The following is a 13,935-nucleotide window of genomic DNA, read 5'->3' as shown; positions in this document are numbered from 1 at the left end:
ACTGTATAGGCCAGTCTAACACATTATGGCTAGAAAATCCCTATTCACATCACAATGGAGTTACGTTTCCATTTTTAGGAAGGGAGAAGTTTTCAGTTCAAGCTAGTTCCACCTGTCCTGTGTTCTTCACAGGTGATGTACTACACATGCATTCTCAAACCACGGAGAAGCTTCAGGTATCTAATACACTCTGTTAGTTATCTCTTCCCCGTTTCACCAGTGTTGTCATTGCCCAAGAAATAACTGGCTAATGCTCCTGAAGTCACCAGCACCATTTTGAAAGCCAGGATTGCTAGAGGGAATGGAAACACCGTCTATGACTTCCAGCGGAGACAGTGATTTTCAGTAACACCAAGTTTATTCAAACCCTTAATTTATTTTTTTTTTTCTTTAAGACCATGAAATATTTAGGAGCTGCAATACCTCACCTGAATTTGGTGATGGATTAGCTTCTTCCCTACGTGTCTCATTACTTGCTGATACTGCAGCACTGGAACTGCCAGGTGCAACCGCAATGGATTGTGACATTACAACTCCATGTTCCTCACTCTTGTCGTCAAAGTTTCCCATCAATGCTTTCCTAATAATGTCTTCCAGACCCAGATTACTGGCAGGATCTGCAAAGGAATGACCCCTGGAACTGACTGCACCTGGGAGATAAAAGAAAACACACAGGAAAAGGTGGGAGGGAAGGCAAAAAACATATCTCAGAGAAATTATAAAGGGATATGGGAAAAAAATTTAGAGAGAGGCAGAAGGGCCGGGGGAGGCGGGGGGGGGGAACAAAAAATGAATTTTTTTTAAAATGCAAAGCTACATGCTCCAAAGCAGCTGACAATGGCAATGTTAGATGTGCCAGCAAAAAAACAAAGAGCTACAAAATGAGTGCTACTAAATGTCAAACTGTTCGCAAGAGGGTAAATTTTACTTTCATTTTTTAATAGCAAAGGAAGCTGAGCATGCTGATTGTGATAGCATATTAAGTAAAATCTGCAGCTATTATTCAGTTGTAAGAGAAGAGACCAGAAAAATACTTCTCTCAATTATCCATATTAATTTGTCTTATGAAGTGTGATGTGTGTCAAATGTTTATTCCAAAAGCTTGCCTTCCATCTAAATTAATGGAGATCAGCACTTTCTCCATATAAAAGACAGAAGCACTGTACCAGAAGGTGCAGCAACTGGCCAAAATCACATGAAGTCAATGTGTACTAGTGCAACTCAAGATTCAGATTTGGCGATTCTTATCTCCCACATTTCAGTTCAATTCTCTGCCTCACCCACCTCTTTAACACAGTAAAATATTTAATTTCCCCATCTCATAGAAAGTTAGGGGGGGTTATTATTTATTTATCATATTAAAAAAAATTATAAGTATTTTAAATCCAGCAGTTTATAAAGTAAACTAGATTTGATGAACTAATAAGCTCAAGTTTTGTTGAACTACACTGTATTTAAATAAGTGAGGTGCTAACCAATTTCATGATTCCTACCTCTGTGTAGGATTTGCAGAGCACACAGAGAAACATTCTTGCCTAAGTTCCCATTTAAAATATTTTCTGAAACTTCCTTTGGTCATTTTGCTTTTCCCAAAGATACAGGAAACACATTTTCATGTACAATGTTACTTCTTAAATTTTCATTATCTTCCTCATTTACTGGACTCCCCAAAGCATATAAATGAAAGATATTACCTTAGTTTACTTTTTCTGAAACATATATTGTTTCTTTTACTGAAAATCTTACCTGAGGTAGTGACTGCTGGCAAATTGAATATTTCAGTCCCTGGCTGAGCAGTTGCTGCAATTAAAGCACAACATTTGAGTTTTCTGGTACTACACGACAAGCGATCACCACTACTCTCAATGCACAATGTATAATTACTTTGAACCATTTTCAATGTTCTGCTATTTCTTTCTCAATCTTCTCAGATGAATGTGCATCTACGTCTTCTCAGGAAAATGATCTATACAGGGTAAAAGTATCTTATATGGTGATGGCTAGCCTTCTTTGAAAGATGTTACTTTAGGAAGCAGACTGACTTTTTGAAGTTTCACAATCTATGTACTTTAAAATGCAAAGCTGCATTTGATTCGCTAAATACATATTTTAGCATACGAACCTAACAGGCTGAGTATTTGTATGTATTAAAAAAAATTAATGGCAATAACTTCGAAGCTGGCTGAACAGTCCCCCTGCACATATTACCTATATTATGTCCAATTTGAGAATAAAGATTTTCAACCACAACACTGAATTCAACATATAAATGAAGAGATTATTGGCAGCAATGGAAAGTGTGTTTGTACTCCAAGCATGCACACCGAATTTTCAACAGAGCAAAATCTACCGTGCACACAACGAAGACTAAATAAAAAGAACACTGCAACCCTTACTGACCCAGCCTTGCTTCGCAGAATGAGATTCGTTTGCTGCTCAGTGCAAGAGCATTCACTTTCAAATGAACACTTTCTATTAGGTACTGAGTTCACAAACAGCTTGAACTCTTACTACTGCTAATTTTGATACAAGTTCTGCTACGGTTTCTAGGAGAAAAGCAAAAATATAGGTTCTAGTATCATATTGCACCATGTCAGTATCCATTACTGAAACCATATTAAATATTTCTTTTTAACAGCCATAATCATAAGGGCCAAGAAAACACAAAACGTTCAGTTTGTAAGACATCTTTCCAAAGATGAAACAGTTAAATGTTGATACGAAGCAAACTACAGACAGAAAGTTCAGTAGAATGTCAGGTTTCAACAACTCATTAATTATGTGTTTTTTCTGTAGTTTACAGAAACCATTTCCATCTCTCAAATTAAACATTAAAAAGCTTAAATGTGACAGTCCTACATACACCAGCATTAAAAATAATAATAAAAGACCCTAACCATCTTCCAGTTCTTTGGTCATAAATTATTATATATGTGTCTTATATTTACAGGTTCATATTCGTTCATATGGTTTTTGAAACATATTTAGGCTAGAACATCTGTGGATGGCAGTCATGTAAAGCTTAAGCTGGAAAAATTCAGTGAAAAGGCAAGTCCTGCGTACCTATGTCAGAGTCACCTCCACCAGATGAGTTCAGCTTTCGAAATATCTCCTGTTTCTTGGATTTTACCATTGGTGAAGTGTTCTCAAGTTTGGTGAAAAACGAAGGCAGGTAGCTTATACTACCCGGAGAGCGAGAGTCAGTCCTGCCAAGATCAACATGTCAAAGAGAGAGAACATTTTTCAAGATGTACATTCAAATCTTTCCAAAAGTGGTCAGGCAGAAACCACCAACATTCATATGAGCTTTAGAATTCTTTCTACAGCCTGTTTTTAGGGGGGTTTTTTGGGACTTGACAAGTCCAGTGACTCTCTCCAAGGACACCTGCTTTATCCAGGTAACAGGGTTTAAAATTCTACAGCGCACAGAAGTGACCACGTCATGGTCTGTGCTGGAGAGTGGTACAGAGATGACACTCTTACAAATTATCTCAGGGATGCCCGTTTCTGCCTTGCAGCCTGTATGCTGGCTGCAGCTTGCACTGCAAATGAGCAGGTGACGAAATGTTTAAGGTAGAAGCCCAAATACTCATCCCTAGCTGCTCCTCCTATTTACAGTCTTCTCACTCTTGTCCCCAGTATGCCACTAAGAAGGATGCAATTCTTTTTAACTCTGTTCACCCACCCTGTCACACGTGGCCCAAGCGAATAAGCTGTTTCAGGCCTTCTTAGAAACCAGGTAAAATAACCTTAGAGATTGGAGCCTGGCTCAAGAGCTGCCATCCTTGCTCTATGGCACAAATTCAGACCAGGATCCACATCCTGTATTTCATACCCCTTATCAATTTTTACATTCACAGGAGCCGGCACACTTTCTGTACATAATTTTTGTCACATTAGCATAAAAAAAATTGCTGAAGTAAATGTCAAACAGACAAGAGGTGCATTTTATCTTCAGATCTTAAAATATGCAAGTTTTCGGCTGTTTACAAAGATGATAAAAGCAGTAGTGTTCCAATTAGAGTTTTAAGAAAAAAATCAAAACAACTAAAGCACAAAGAAATTCAGGGGAAAAATCTAAGCTAATACCAGGGTCACGAACAAATTGCACTGTTTTCAAAAGTGGATAAAAACAATCAATTGTATGTTCACTGTGGTGCTTAAGATATTTGAGTTTGTTTACGCAGCAGCAATCTGGCAAATCAGCTTTAATTAAAAAGAAAATCCACCCCATACCTAAATTTTAAAAATAATCTACAAACAAAACAAAAAACCCAAAGAGTCTAGGTTTCCTAGTCCAAGATCCTTAAAATTTTAAGTAGTGCGATCCTCCCTGCCGTGTCCCTGAAAATCCTTTCGCATCTAGCTAACATCCATCATGGCCTACAACGCTGCCAGCAACTGCAGAGCGGAGGGGGAAATAACAAGAAAAAAAAGAATCAATTTCACCAGCATGAGCCTTAAATAAGCGGTGAGCACATTGTCAGCTACTCCTCCTTCAGCAGGCAGCAAAGCAAACGACAGAAACATCCACTGCAACGTGCACCTGCCAGACGTCCAAAGACTCCAGCACTGCCACAGTCTGCCAGGGAACGCACACAGTTTTATGTTGCAGATCTGGCAGACTGACAAATAGCCCTGGGAAACATCCTGCCTGGTGCACGGACCTCCTGACACCCCACCTTCGCACCTCCTGGGAATTAAGCTCCTTAGCTTAGTGACATTTCATGGGATAAGGTGCTCTACAATCACACGTGTTGGAAACCTGGGTTCCTCCATCCTTCACCAGGATGATATCCAGGAAGCCGATCAGGCTGGAGAAGCCTGAGTTATTTAATAAAATCTGTAGAAAATGGACCTTTCCTGAAAATCACTTCAGTTTTATAGAACTGGCACCCAGGAGGCGTTTTGTTATACTGTTTTCTATCAGGTATGACAGAACGCACTGCTCGCACCAAGAAACTTAAGAGAGAACACGCCCAGATGAGTTTCACTCAGGCTTCCCAAAGCACGTCCCAAGTAGCAAGTTTTGAATGCCAGTGCAAAAGGATCAACTCTGATTAACAACTTGCCTGTGGTACCAGAGGAAGATCGCTTAAACTGCTCTTTGATAAAGATACTGTTTGCAGCACAAAAATCCAGAAGAATGGTTTTAAAATTCAAGTTTATACATACCTCTGTTCAGTAGGCTCAGTTCTTTGGGAAAGCAAAAGAACGCTTTCCTGTTTCTCATGTACAACCGGGACCTGAGGTGGCGAGATTGGCTCGTAGGGCTCTGAAGAGACATGACTCCGCTCTGGAGATTTTCCAGGTCTACATCCATAATTCAAAGAGAGGTAAGTACTCTTAATCATGTAACGCAGTAGTTAACACATGTAATTACAGTAGTTACATCACTACTTGGGTCTAATTATATATGTTACATGCTTTACTACACTTGGTGATCTCAAAAAGATGATTTTGAATTGTCCATAATGACTCTGATAAATTTCAAGTAATTAAACATCTTCACCCCTCTAAAGACTGGAAATTAAGCATAAGAAGTGAAGGGATAACAGTTACAAGCTATGTTATGGAGCTAAGCAATTGTCAAAACCAGTGCAATACATTGCTTGAAATAAGACCAAAAGATACTTCTACTTCTGAGCTACGTTAAGATTACTGTGCTATTTTTCATAAATACCACATTTGGGCATTAATTAAGATTTGCAGTTAAACTGAATGCACGTATTACCTTCCCCTGGACTTGTCAGACAGATTTTCAGGTGACACTCTAGCACTTGGCCGTTGATGGTGGACAGACGGCGACTGTGACTCAGGGCTGTAGCGATTCGATGTCTTTGCTCGAGTAGAAACAGGCGCTGGAGCAGGGGTGGAATTCTGGAATGTAGTGGTGGGAGGTGGCAAAGAGGCCTGAGAAGCTGCTTGGTTTCTAGCAAAGTCTTGTGTAATAATTTGCTGATTGGGGCCAAAAAAATAGAAGAGAGATCTTGGTCAGACATTGTCCAGAGCATACATATTCATGAATTAGATGAATATGAGATAGATTGCAACAAAAAAGATGAGATGATTATAAGTTCAGACACATTATTGTATAATAGCCACAAGTAAAACTAATAATTACAGAATGATTATGTTCCAAAACACATGTTTTCATCATCAAAATACAACTTTTCACATCTGAAAAGATGACCGCAAATAAACCTACACAGATGTGATCAGCAAGGGTGATAAGTCGATGTGTCCTGGGCACGTGTGCCATCCCTTCTGCTTGGGAAGAGGGAGGCGGAGGTTGCTGGGGTGAAGGGGGTTCCTGCTGTGTCCTGTAGCGGTGAATCGGCCCCTCGTATTGCCTGTTTGGGTCACCTAGTTGAAGAAGAAAAGGTCAGTCTGTTAAAACAGCATTACTGAAGCTTCAAGGTTTGAAAGTTCTGTGCTTACAAATTTAAAAGATGTGGTGTTTCTGCATTGGAATTTAGGTATCCTGTGTGATAACCACTTTTTCCCCATTCATACATAGGCCCTAAAATTTAGATAAATAAAGCTTCATTCCACAATGCAGGTGAATTTCAGCTCATTTATCGCCTGCAAACTGTACTGTAATAGTTTGAGCTTTACTAATAGGTAAAAAATTGTGGGCATCAACACCAACAGGCAGTAATTTTAAAGAATATATTGAAAATAAATTTCTTATTAGATCAGCTACACTAATGTAAAGGAGCTCTGTTTAATGCCAACTGTCAGTTCCAATATGTTTCCTCTAGTTTTTCCACGGATCACTGCAACAACATACTTCCAAGAAAAGTTTCTGAAAAGTTACAAGCGTGGCAAGCAATCTCTTAGAGACTCCTAAGACATTTTAGCTTTATTATGATTTCACGGTAAATATAAACAAGATAACTGTGAGAATATTGGCACATGAAGATAAACTTACTCTCTGCCTGGCTTGGTTTAGTTGTCTCCTGTTGATAGGGCTGTAGTTTTTCTTGTGTAGGTACAGGTGAATTTGCAGGGCTGATCACCTCAATGGCATCTCCAGGAGCTTCATACCGGTGGGAGGATACTGAGTAGCAAGCAAAGGTTGCGGAATAAGGTGTAAATATCACACAAGGTTTTTGTTGCCTATATATAGCAGCAGTAGTGCTTCCATTAAAATGACACCAGTGAAATGAAAGTCAAAACACTCTCTTTTTCTCATGATAACTATGGTGAAACAAATATTTCCATAAAGCAGTATTCCAATGCAAACAAAATAATTTTTGTTTCCTAACTTCTGATAATGTAAGTTTATTATCCTGCATTTTATGTTGTAGCACAGAATCTGAACAAAGCAAACAACTCCGAGTTTGCAAGAATCTCGAGTCACTATATGCAAAAAGTGTATTTGCTTATGAGGTGTCTCCACTGTGCAGAGCTGAATATTTTATCATTAAACATTAGAAAAATTTCACAGTTTATTATCTCCCTAAAAGGCTAAGACAGACAGCAAAGAAGTAGATAGTTACTAAGATACGTACAACTACTGGAAGAATCTGAACTTTGAGAGCCCCTATCTCGTGCATCCTTGTCTGAAGCAATCTGTCGAGTGATGATCACATCTATGAAGTTAGCAGCAGTAATTGTAGTCTTTCCTCGAGTTCTCAGCTCTTCCTCGTACCTGGATTTAGGAGGAGGTCCTTTCTCTTTACCAGCCTCTGAATAGACTACTGATGAAGACTGTCCCTGGGACTTGCCACCAGAAAAATTTGGAGATGTATAGGGGCACTGGACAGGCCTCTTTTCTACCTCCAGTGTCTTCTGTTCCATCTGCTGCTGTTCAGTAACCACAGCAGACCGGCGTCCGATATTCTCTTCTATCCTGGTTCCTTCGTGCTTATTTTCTTTTGCTTTGGCAACTTCCATCTGAGGAGCAGAGGCTGCAGCATCTACTAGCGCCGCAAGGGCATCAGCAGCAGTATTGTAACGGGACGCTGGCAACCCTTGAGTAATAGAGGGAGCTCCAGGGGTGAGCTGCCTGTTGGCAAACATTGAATATTCTGAATTATATCACATGAAAAAAGAACTAGAGTCATACCACACATACAACAAAGTGAAGCTTTCGTGACACAAATTTCTATCCAAACTGGACTGGGTGAAAATTAATTTCTGATAAATTCAAGAGCAATAGGATAGTGGTTATCCTCATCTTGGTAGTATTTTCCTCGGGCTAAATGCACCTTTCAATAAGCTCAAATATTAGAATAGAGATCTCTGCAACAGTAACTTAAGAAACATACATGATACGTAGCTGAGCAGCAGGATCCAAAGGTGTGATTACGCTTGTCCCATTGGTTCCTTGAAAAATACTAGGCCTTTGCTGCAGTATGTTTTCCTGGCTTCTAACTGAAGGAGATGGGGACCGAACATACCCATGACTGCCAGGTCTGCCAGGCTGCTCTGTACCTGCAGAACATAGGGCAAAGGGGAACAAATAAAAAAATATAGAGATCACTCTTACAACAACGCAGAAATATATCAATGCCATCTCCTCCACATCCTTTCCCAGTTGTCTTCACCACTTTAGATGTATTAAAGCTTTAAATGGCAGTATTCTGTTTACAGCGCTGTAAATGACATGCAAGTTGTGCTAGTGATAACTGGGGTTCACCTTATTCCCTAGGTACTGCGTTGCTATGAGAGAAAGATCAAGAAGCCTGGTACTTGCTGAAGTTGCAGTTACGACCAGAACTGCTAAGTAATAGGAGCCTGCCTTAAGTGCAGACTAAAACCAAACTGTGTAATAAGTTATTAATAAGCTGCGTGTTGCCAACAGCAGCTATAGAAAATGAACAGTTACAGCCTATGAGACAACTGATCCAAATGTAGTAATGTGCACTCACCTGGCCGAAGATAAAGTTCAGCGGGGACTGAAGCTATTCTCTCCCTCTCTCGTTCTCGTTCTCTTTCCCGCTCTCGCTCACGTTCCCTCTCCCTTTCCCGTTCCTTCTCCCTCTCCCTTTCCCGCTCCCTTTCAGCATTTGCAGCTGCAGAAGCTGCCAGGTGTGTAGGGTGTCCTGGAAGGTCCACAAGATAAAATGAAGTAGCGAAAAGAGATACTCAAGCATAATTTGACGTAAACACTTGCCAATGTATTCTGCCATCCACTTACAGCAAAATTTCTCAAATACATTTTCATTCCACTCAAGACTATCTCCTTATTTAGGAAGACAAAAGCTTAACATTGCAATGACAGTGGAAGGCTCAACAACTTTTTACTGAAGTGGTTTCTATACAGTTAGAAATTAGACAGCTTATAGACCCAAATTCCACCTTTCAACACATGTAATATGAGGTTGGTGAAATCATAATTAAATGACTATAGATAAAGACCTGACAGAATGAGGCAAATTTTGAAAGTGTCAGCGCTCCTTCAGCTGCTAGTGTAACTATAAAGGATATCATTAAGAAAACCTTTGCTATCCCAGTGAGAAGTGCATGCAAAAAGCTTCGCCTGAGAAAATATCAGAACTCAACCTTAATGAAAGTTAAATAAAGATGGCCAATTATCTCAGCACGTCAGATGATTAGAGACATCACCAAATCCTAAGAGCTCTTACCTGGTGACAGAGAAGCAGGATTGTAAGGCCTGGGAGGGAACGTAAGCTGGGTACCAGGGATATACGTGATTCTCTCCATGGGTGGTGTGCTTGTTCCTCCGGGATGAGGCACTAAGATAGTGGGAGCCATATTGTTCAGGTCAATAATTCCTGTTAAGGGATGACACACATAAGAATGGCCATTCAAGGACAGACGGATGGTCCACTCATTATATATTCTGTTCATTGATAACAGTCAGCAGTGAACGTTTAGTGGGAAAAAAAATATAAGAATAAGACAAGTACAGAACTATATTCCAGCTGGTTATACTCTCTTAAATCTGACAATCAGCAATTTAGAAACAAACTAAGTCAGAATTTGCATTTCTAGCACTCCCTCTAATTACATCTTCAACACTAATAAGCCTTACAGTCTTCCCTTTAACAATATCGATTATGTACAGTTTTCCTTTATATCCACAAAAGCCAGTTAGATGTATGACAACTCATTTGCAAACACATCTATACACATGCACTTGTCTGCATGCACCCACCCATCCATCCAAACACATACGTTTATAAGCAGCAACAAAACAACCAAACCAAACAAACAAACCACACCGCATACCCAAAACACACTTTAAAGAACATCAGGAAAAACACAGGCATACCTCTTGCTCCTGCATACGGGAGAGCTAAAGTTTGCTCTCTAGGAGATAATCCTCTCGTTACATCAGGACGTAAATTGACTTGCATCTGCTGTGAGGTAATGTAGTCATTTAGGATTGTCTGTCGTGTATTCTCCATTGCGTAAAGCTGATACTGACTTGGGTAGCCTGGGGTGGGCGAGAGCTGCCTTTGGAACAGGTAAGCAGCAGCAGCTGAGGGTGAAGGAGAAGAAAAAAGAAGGTTTAGGAAGCAGTATGGGTGATAGTGAAATAATGAAAGTTTCAGATGTTTATACAGCTTCAATGAGAAGTGCTACCAATTCTCTCTAGCCATTACCAAATGAATTAAAATAACATTTTAATACTGATGTTTTATTGAAATTATGCACTGTATGCGGACAGAAAAAGATAAATAATCCAGACTGGAGATATGCATTAGAAAAGAGTCTTGATTAAAAGTATAAATCCTGACATTCTCAAAACGTAAAGGGCTGAAACACCTAAAGAAGGTTAGAATACCTCACAGCAGAGGACTAATGGATAGGTTAAAAGGAAGTCTACTGCATTTAATATCACCAGGGACAACCCGATAATCCCTCAGTAAGAATGAATCACAGTCCTGAACAGAGGGGGTCTTCATTACACTTTTATTTTATAGCATCTTCCATATCCTTCTTCAAATAGCTTTCCCGAAAGCTTTTAATATATTTCACAAATATTTAAAAATACTGTCTGAACTTTTTAACAAAACAGAAGCAATCTGGCAGCTTCTAAAAGAGAGTTACAGTATTATACAACAATATTTTAATAAATTTCTTGGTTAGATATTAAACCCCCCGCTAAACTGAAATCAAACCACAACGGTGTGTATATATATCCTTTTATAAATTATATCTGGCCATTGAGAATTGCTTTTTAAAAGTCTCTTTTCTATGCATCAAAGCATACAATATTTCTAAAACTAAAAAACACAACACAAACATATTTACCAGGATCCAGAGCCCTGTGAAATGGCATAGCAGGATCTAAATGAGGAGGGAGGTGACTCCTATAGACTTCAGGAGTTGCTCCTCGGTGATGAGGGTCAAAAGGACTGTGAGTCACCACGGGATCGACCCCTGGGACTGGAGATTTTGCTGGCACACTCTCCCTCTGTGTTGGAGTAAGTGTGTTTTTCCTTTCATGATTTGCTGGCTTCCCAGAAGATATTCCAGCTAAAACAAATGAAAAACCCAAATTAATAAAATGCGTATTTTCCAGCAGAAAATTCAGCTGTAGCTATACACCGGCTCCCAAGGAATGTTCTAGAGGACCCTGCAAACTGATACAATAAATCACAGAGAATATTTAATATCAGACTCTTTCTGGTGAAAAATCTAAATCCTAAAACTAAGACTGGTAGCACTTCACCATATTACCTCCTTCACCTAGATACCTCTGTAATTTAGGAATAGCTTCTGCCCTCAAAACACTTTCAATATGATCCATTATCAAATGCAAATTGAGATGGAATTGCCTTCCCACCTCAATGTTACAATACAGCAGATTCTCATTTTCTTATGTCAATTAACAGCTTACAGCCTTCTAAAATTCCTTCCAGCCACCCTCCAAATTGAGAGAAGCCATTAGAATTAAAAAAAAAAAAGCAGAATGGACTACAGAAACCAGTTTAAAAGTAAGTTTAAAATTAAATTATTAAAACTTCATGTTTTACTCTGGATAAGAAAAACATACCCTCACTAACTCTATTCATCATAGGTGAACTCCTGGACATTGGACTCTGATAGTTCACAGGTGTCCTTCGAGCATTGGTATCATCATAAATCCCAGGGCTCAGCTGTGATTTGGGAGTTTCATGAAGAGTTGACCTGAGAACAGAGGGACCAGAGCTGACTACAGATGTGTGACGGGAACGTACTGCATCCCCGGTCTTCACATCTTCATATTTTCCTCGCTCCACCACCTTCACGTTTTCTGGCACCATTTCCAGCTGAGGCATTCCACGGGGTAGCTTGCTTGGTCCAGTGATTAAAGATTTTACGTTATGTTTGATGGCAGACTGGCCAGAGTTGCTTTCATATTTTATGGGTGTGCCCTGAAAAGGAGGAAGAGATCAGGTAAGGTTATCCTGCCAATGTTTCAGTCGTGCTAAAAACCTCACGTTGCTGACACCGTAGTTCATTGCTTCTATCACATCAGCACAAAATACAACTGCATCTTAGGGATTGTTACTTGTCAGTTCTCTCACACTTGCTTGCAAGTGTCTTCCCTACAGGTGAAGTGTCAGGATTTTTCTAATACGCGGAAAATATTTTTAAGCTTTGTAAGTTGGTAGCTTTCTTAGAACAACCACCCCCACCTGTCATTACTCAAATATCCTGAATTGATTTGCTACTTAGTGTGTAAGCAACTGTACAAATCTAGTCGTGCTTTTTGTATTCACCTGAGATATGGAGCCTTCTATGATTGGCCTGGTCGTCTGCACCATTTCAGGAGTCTTGCGACTCTCCTGGCTTAATAGGTCCTGTCTTGGGATTTCATGGATGGAACGACCCATTTCTTTTATAGTAGTGACTCCATCATATGGTTTCCCCTTAGTAATGGCTCCTTCAAACGTCCTTATGGGAGGTGACTCTCTCTTAATCTGTTTAGGGTATTTCAAGCCTTCTTCAAAACTTTCAGCTGTTGCTCTTGGCGTGCCTTTTATAGAAAGAAAGAATCACATTACTGGTATTAATAATTACTAAGTTTCTTTTTTCATAAACAGAGTAACTAACTACATGTCATAATACAGGAATTTTGGTTTGCTATAGTCTACGATAACGTATTCTGAAGACAAAAAAAAAATCACCACAAAAATAATACTTAAAAATTCAATCTATTACTGAAAGCATCCCATGTTATTTCAGATGCTGAAATAAAGGAAATAGCATACGGCTTCAGAGGTTTGGGGGAATTGTCGGTGTTCATTTAAAAAAAAAAAAAAGTGCTAATTACCAAGTATTCACATTAAAAACAGTCTGTTTTCCAAAAAGAAATAAAATGCTATGGTTACACACTAGCTTTGTATGCAGCATATCAGAAAGCTGCTGATTTATGCTCTGAAAATGTTTAATAAAATAAGCTCCACCTTAAACACAGCTACCATTGTTAATAACAGTTTTAAGGTTAAGAAATCCAGATTTTTGAAGATGTAATTAGTGCTTGCCTTCAAAACTTGCACTACTTTACCTTGCATTATAGAGCCAGACAACACTGTTCTCTCTTTCAGTTCAGCATGCGGGCTTCCCCTAGGCAGTGCACGGCATATTAAACCTAAAATTAAAATGAACATAATTTAGAGAATTAAACAAGTGTTCAAAAAAAAAAAAAAATCCCCCAAAGAACAGAAACCCTCCTCCTCCTTATATACATTACAGATAGTATCTCCATCACAGTAGTGCCCAGAGGGCCCAGCCTCACTATGCCAGGCATTGTATCAACACGTTACAAACACCTTCCTGCCCGAAAAAAATATCTTTGGTTCAAGTATTTATGCTATTACATTGTTGCAAGTTTTAACATATTTAGAAAACACAAGGTATTTCTTATAATTAAGCTTAACTCTTGTCCCAAAAGCAGTCACTACTTCTCTTTACGTTCCACTTCAGTCGCCTTACCTAGTACAGAAAGGCGTTCATGATGGGAAGCGG

General features: G+C 39.3%; 1 protein-coding gene and 1 long non-coding RNA gene across 4 annotated transcripts in view; one reads left to right on the top strand and one right to left on the bottom strand.

Moving 5' to 3' along the window:
• NCOR1 (nuclear receptor corepressor 1) overlaps positions 1 to 13,935 on the bottom strand; it is a 71,340-nt gene that overhangs the window by 1,045 nt on the left and 56,360 nt on the right. For all 3 annotated transcript variants that reach the window (XM_054209314.1, XM_054209316.1, XM_054209317.1), the window contains 16 exons: positions 13,475 to 13,558; positions 12,687 to 12,943; positions 11,978 to 12,338; positions 11,233 to 11,457; positions 10,247 to 10,456; positions 9,597 to 9,746; positions 8,880 to 9,053; positions 8,277 to 8,442; positions 7,518 to 8,014; positions 6,935 to 7,063; positions 6,209 to 6,366; positions 5,735 to 5,958; positions 5,176 to 5,313; positions 3,064 to 3,206; positions 1,747 to 1,800; positions 429 to 650 (listed from right to left, as the gene is read on the bottom strand). In XM_054209314.1, coding sequence (XP_054065289.1) covers positions 429 to 650; positions 1,747 to 1,800; positions 3,064 to 3,206; positions 5,176 to 5,313; positions 5,735 to 5,958; positions 6,209 to 6,366; positions 6,935 to 7,063; positions 7,518 to 8,014; positions 8,277 to 8,442; positions 8,880 to 9,053; positions 9,597 to 9,746; positions 10,247 to 10,456; positions 11,233 to 11,457; positions 11,978 to 12,338; positions 12,687 to 12,943; positions 13,475 to 13,558 — 3,192 coding nt within the window. The remainder of the gene's footprint in view (positions 1 to 428; positions 651 to 1,746; positions 1,801 to 3,063; positions 3,207 to 5,175; positions 5,314 to 5,734; positions 5,959 to 6,208; positions 6,367 to 6,934; positions 7,064 to 7,517; positions 8,015 to 8,276; positions 8,443 to 8,879; positions 9,054 to 9,596; positions 9,747 to 10,246; positions 10,457 to 11,232; positions 11,458 to 11,977; positions 12,339 to 12,686; positions 12,944 to 13,474; positions 13,559 to 13,935) is intronic.
• On the top strand, positions 600 to 4,439 carry LOC128912804 (uncharacterized). Its single transcript, XR_008467767.1, has 2 exons — positions 600 to 681; positions 2,951 to 4,439. It is a non-coding gene; the product is annotated as an uncharacterized LOC128912804 (long non-coding RNA).

This window comes from Rissa tridactyla, chromosome 7, assembly GCF_028500815.1.
Source record: "Rissa tridactyla isolate bRisTri1 chromosome 7, bRisTri1.patW.cur.20221130, whole genome shotgun sequence".
In the NCBI taxonomy this organism is placed as follows: domain Eukaryota; kingdom Metazoa; phylum Chordata; class Aves; order Charadriiformes; family Laridae; genus Rissa; species Rissa tridactyla.
Note: the sequence above shows the minus strand (reverse complement) of the source record. Positions and strands in the feature narration are given on the sequence as shown.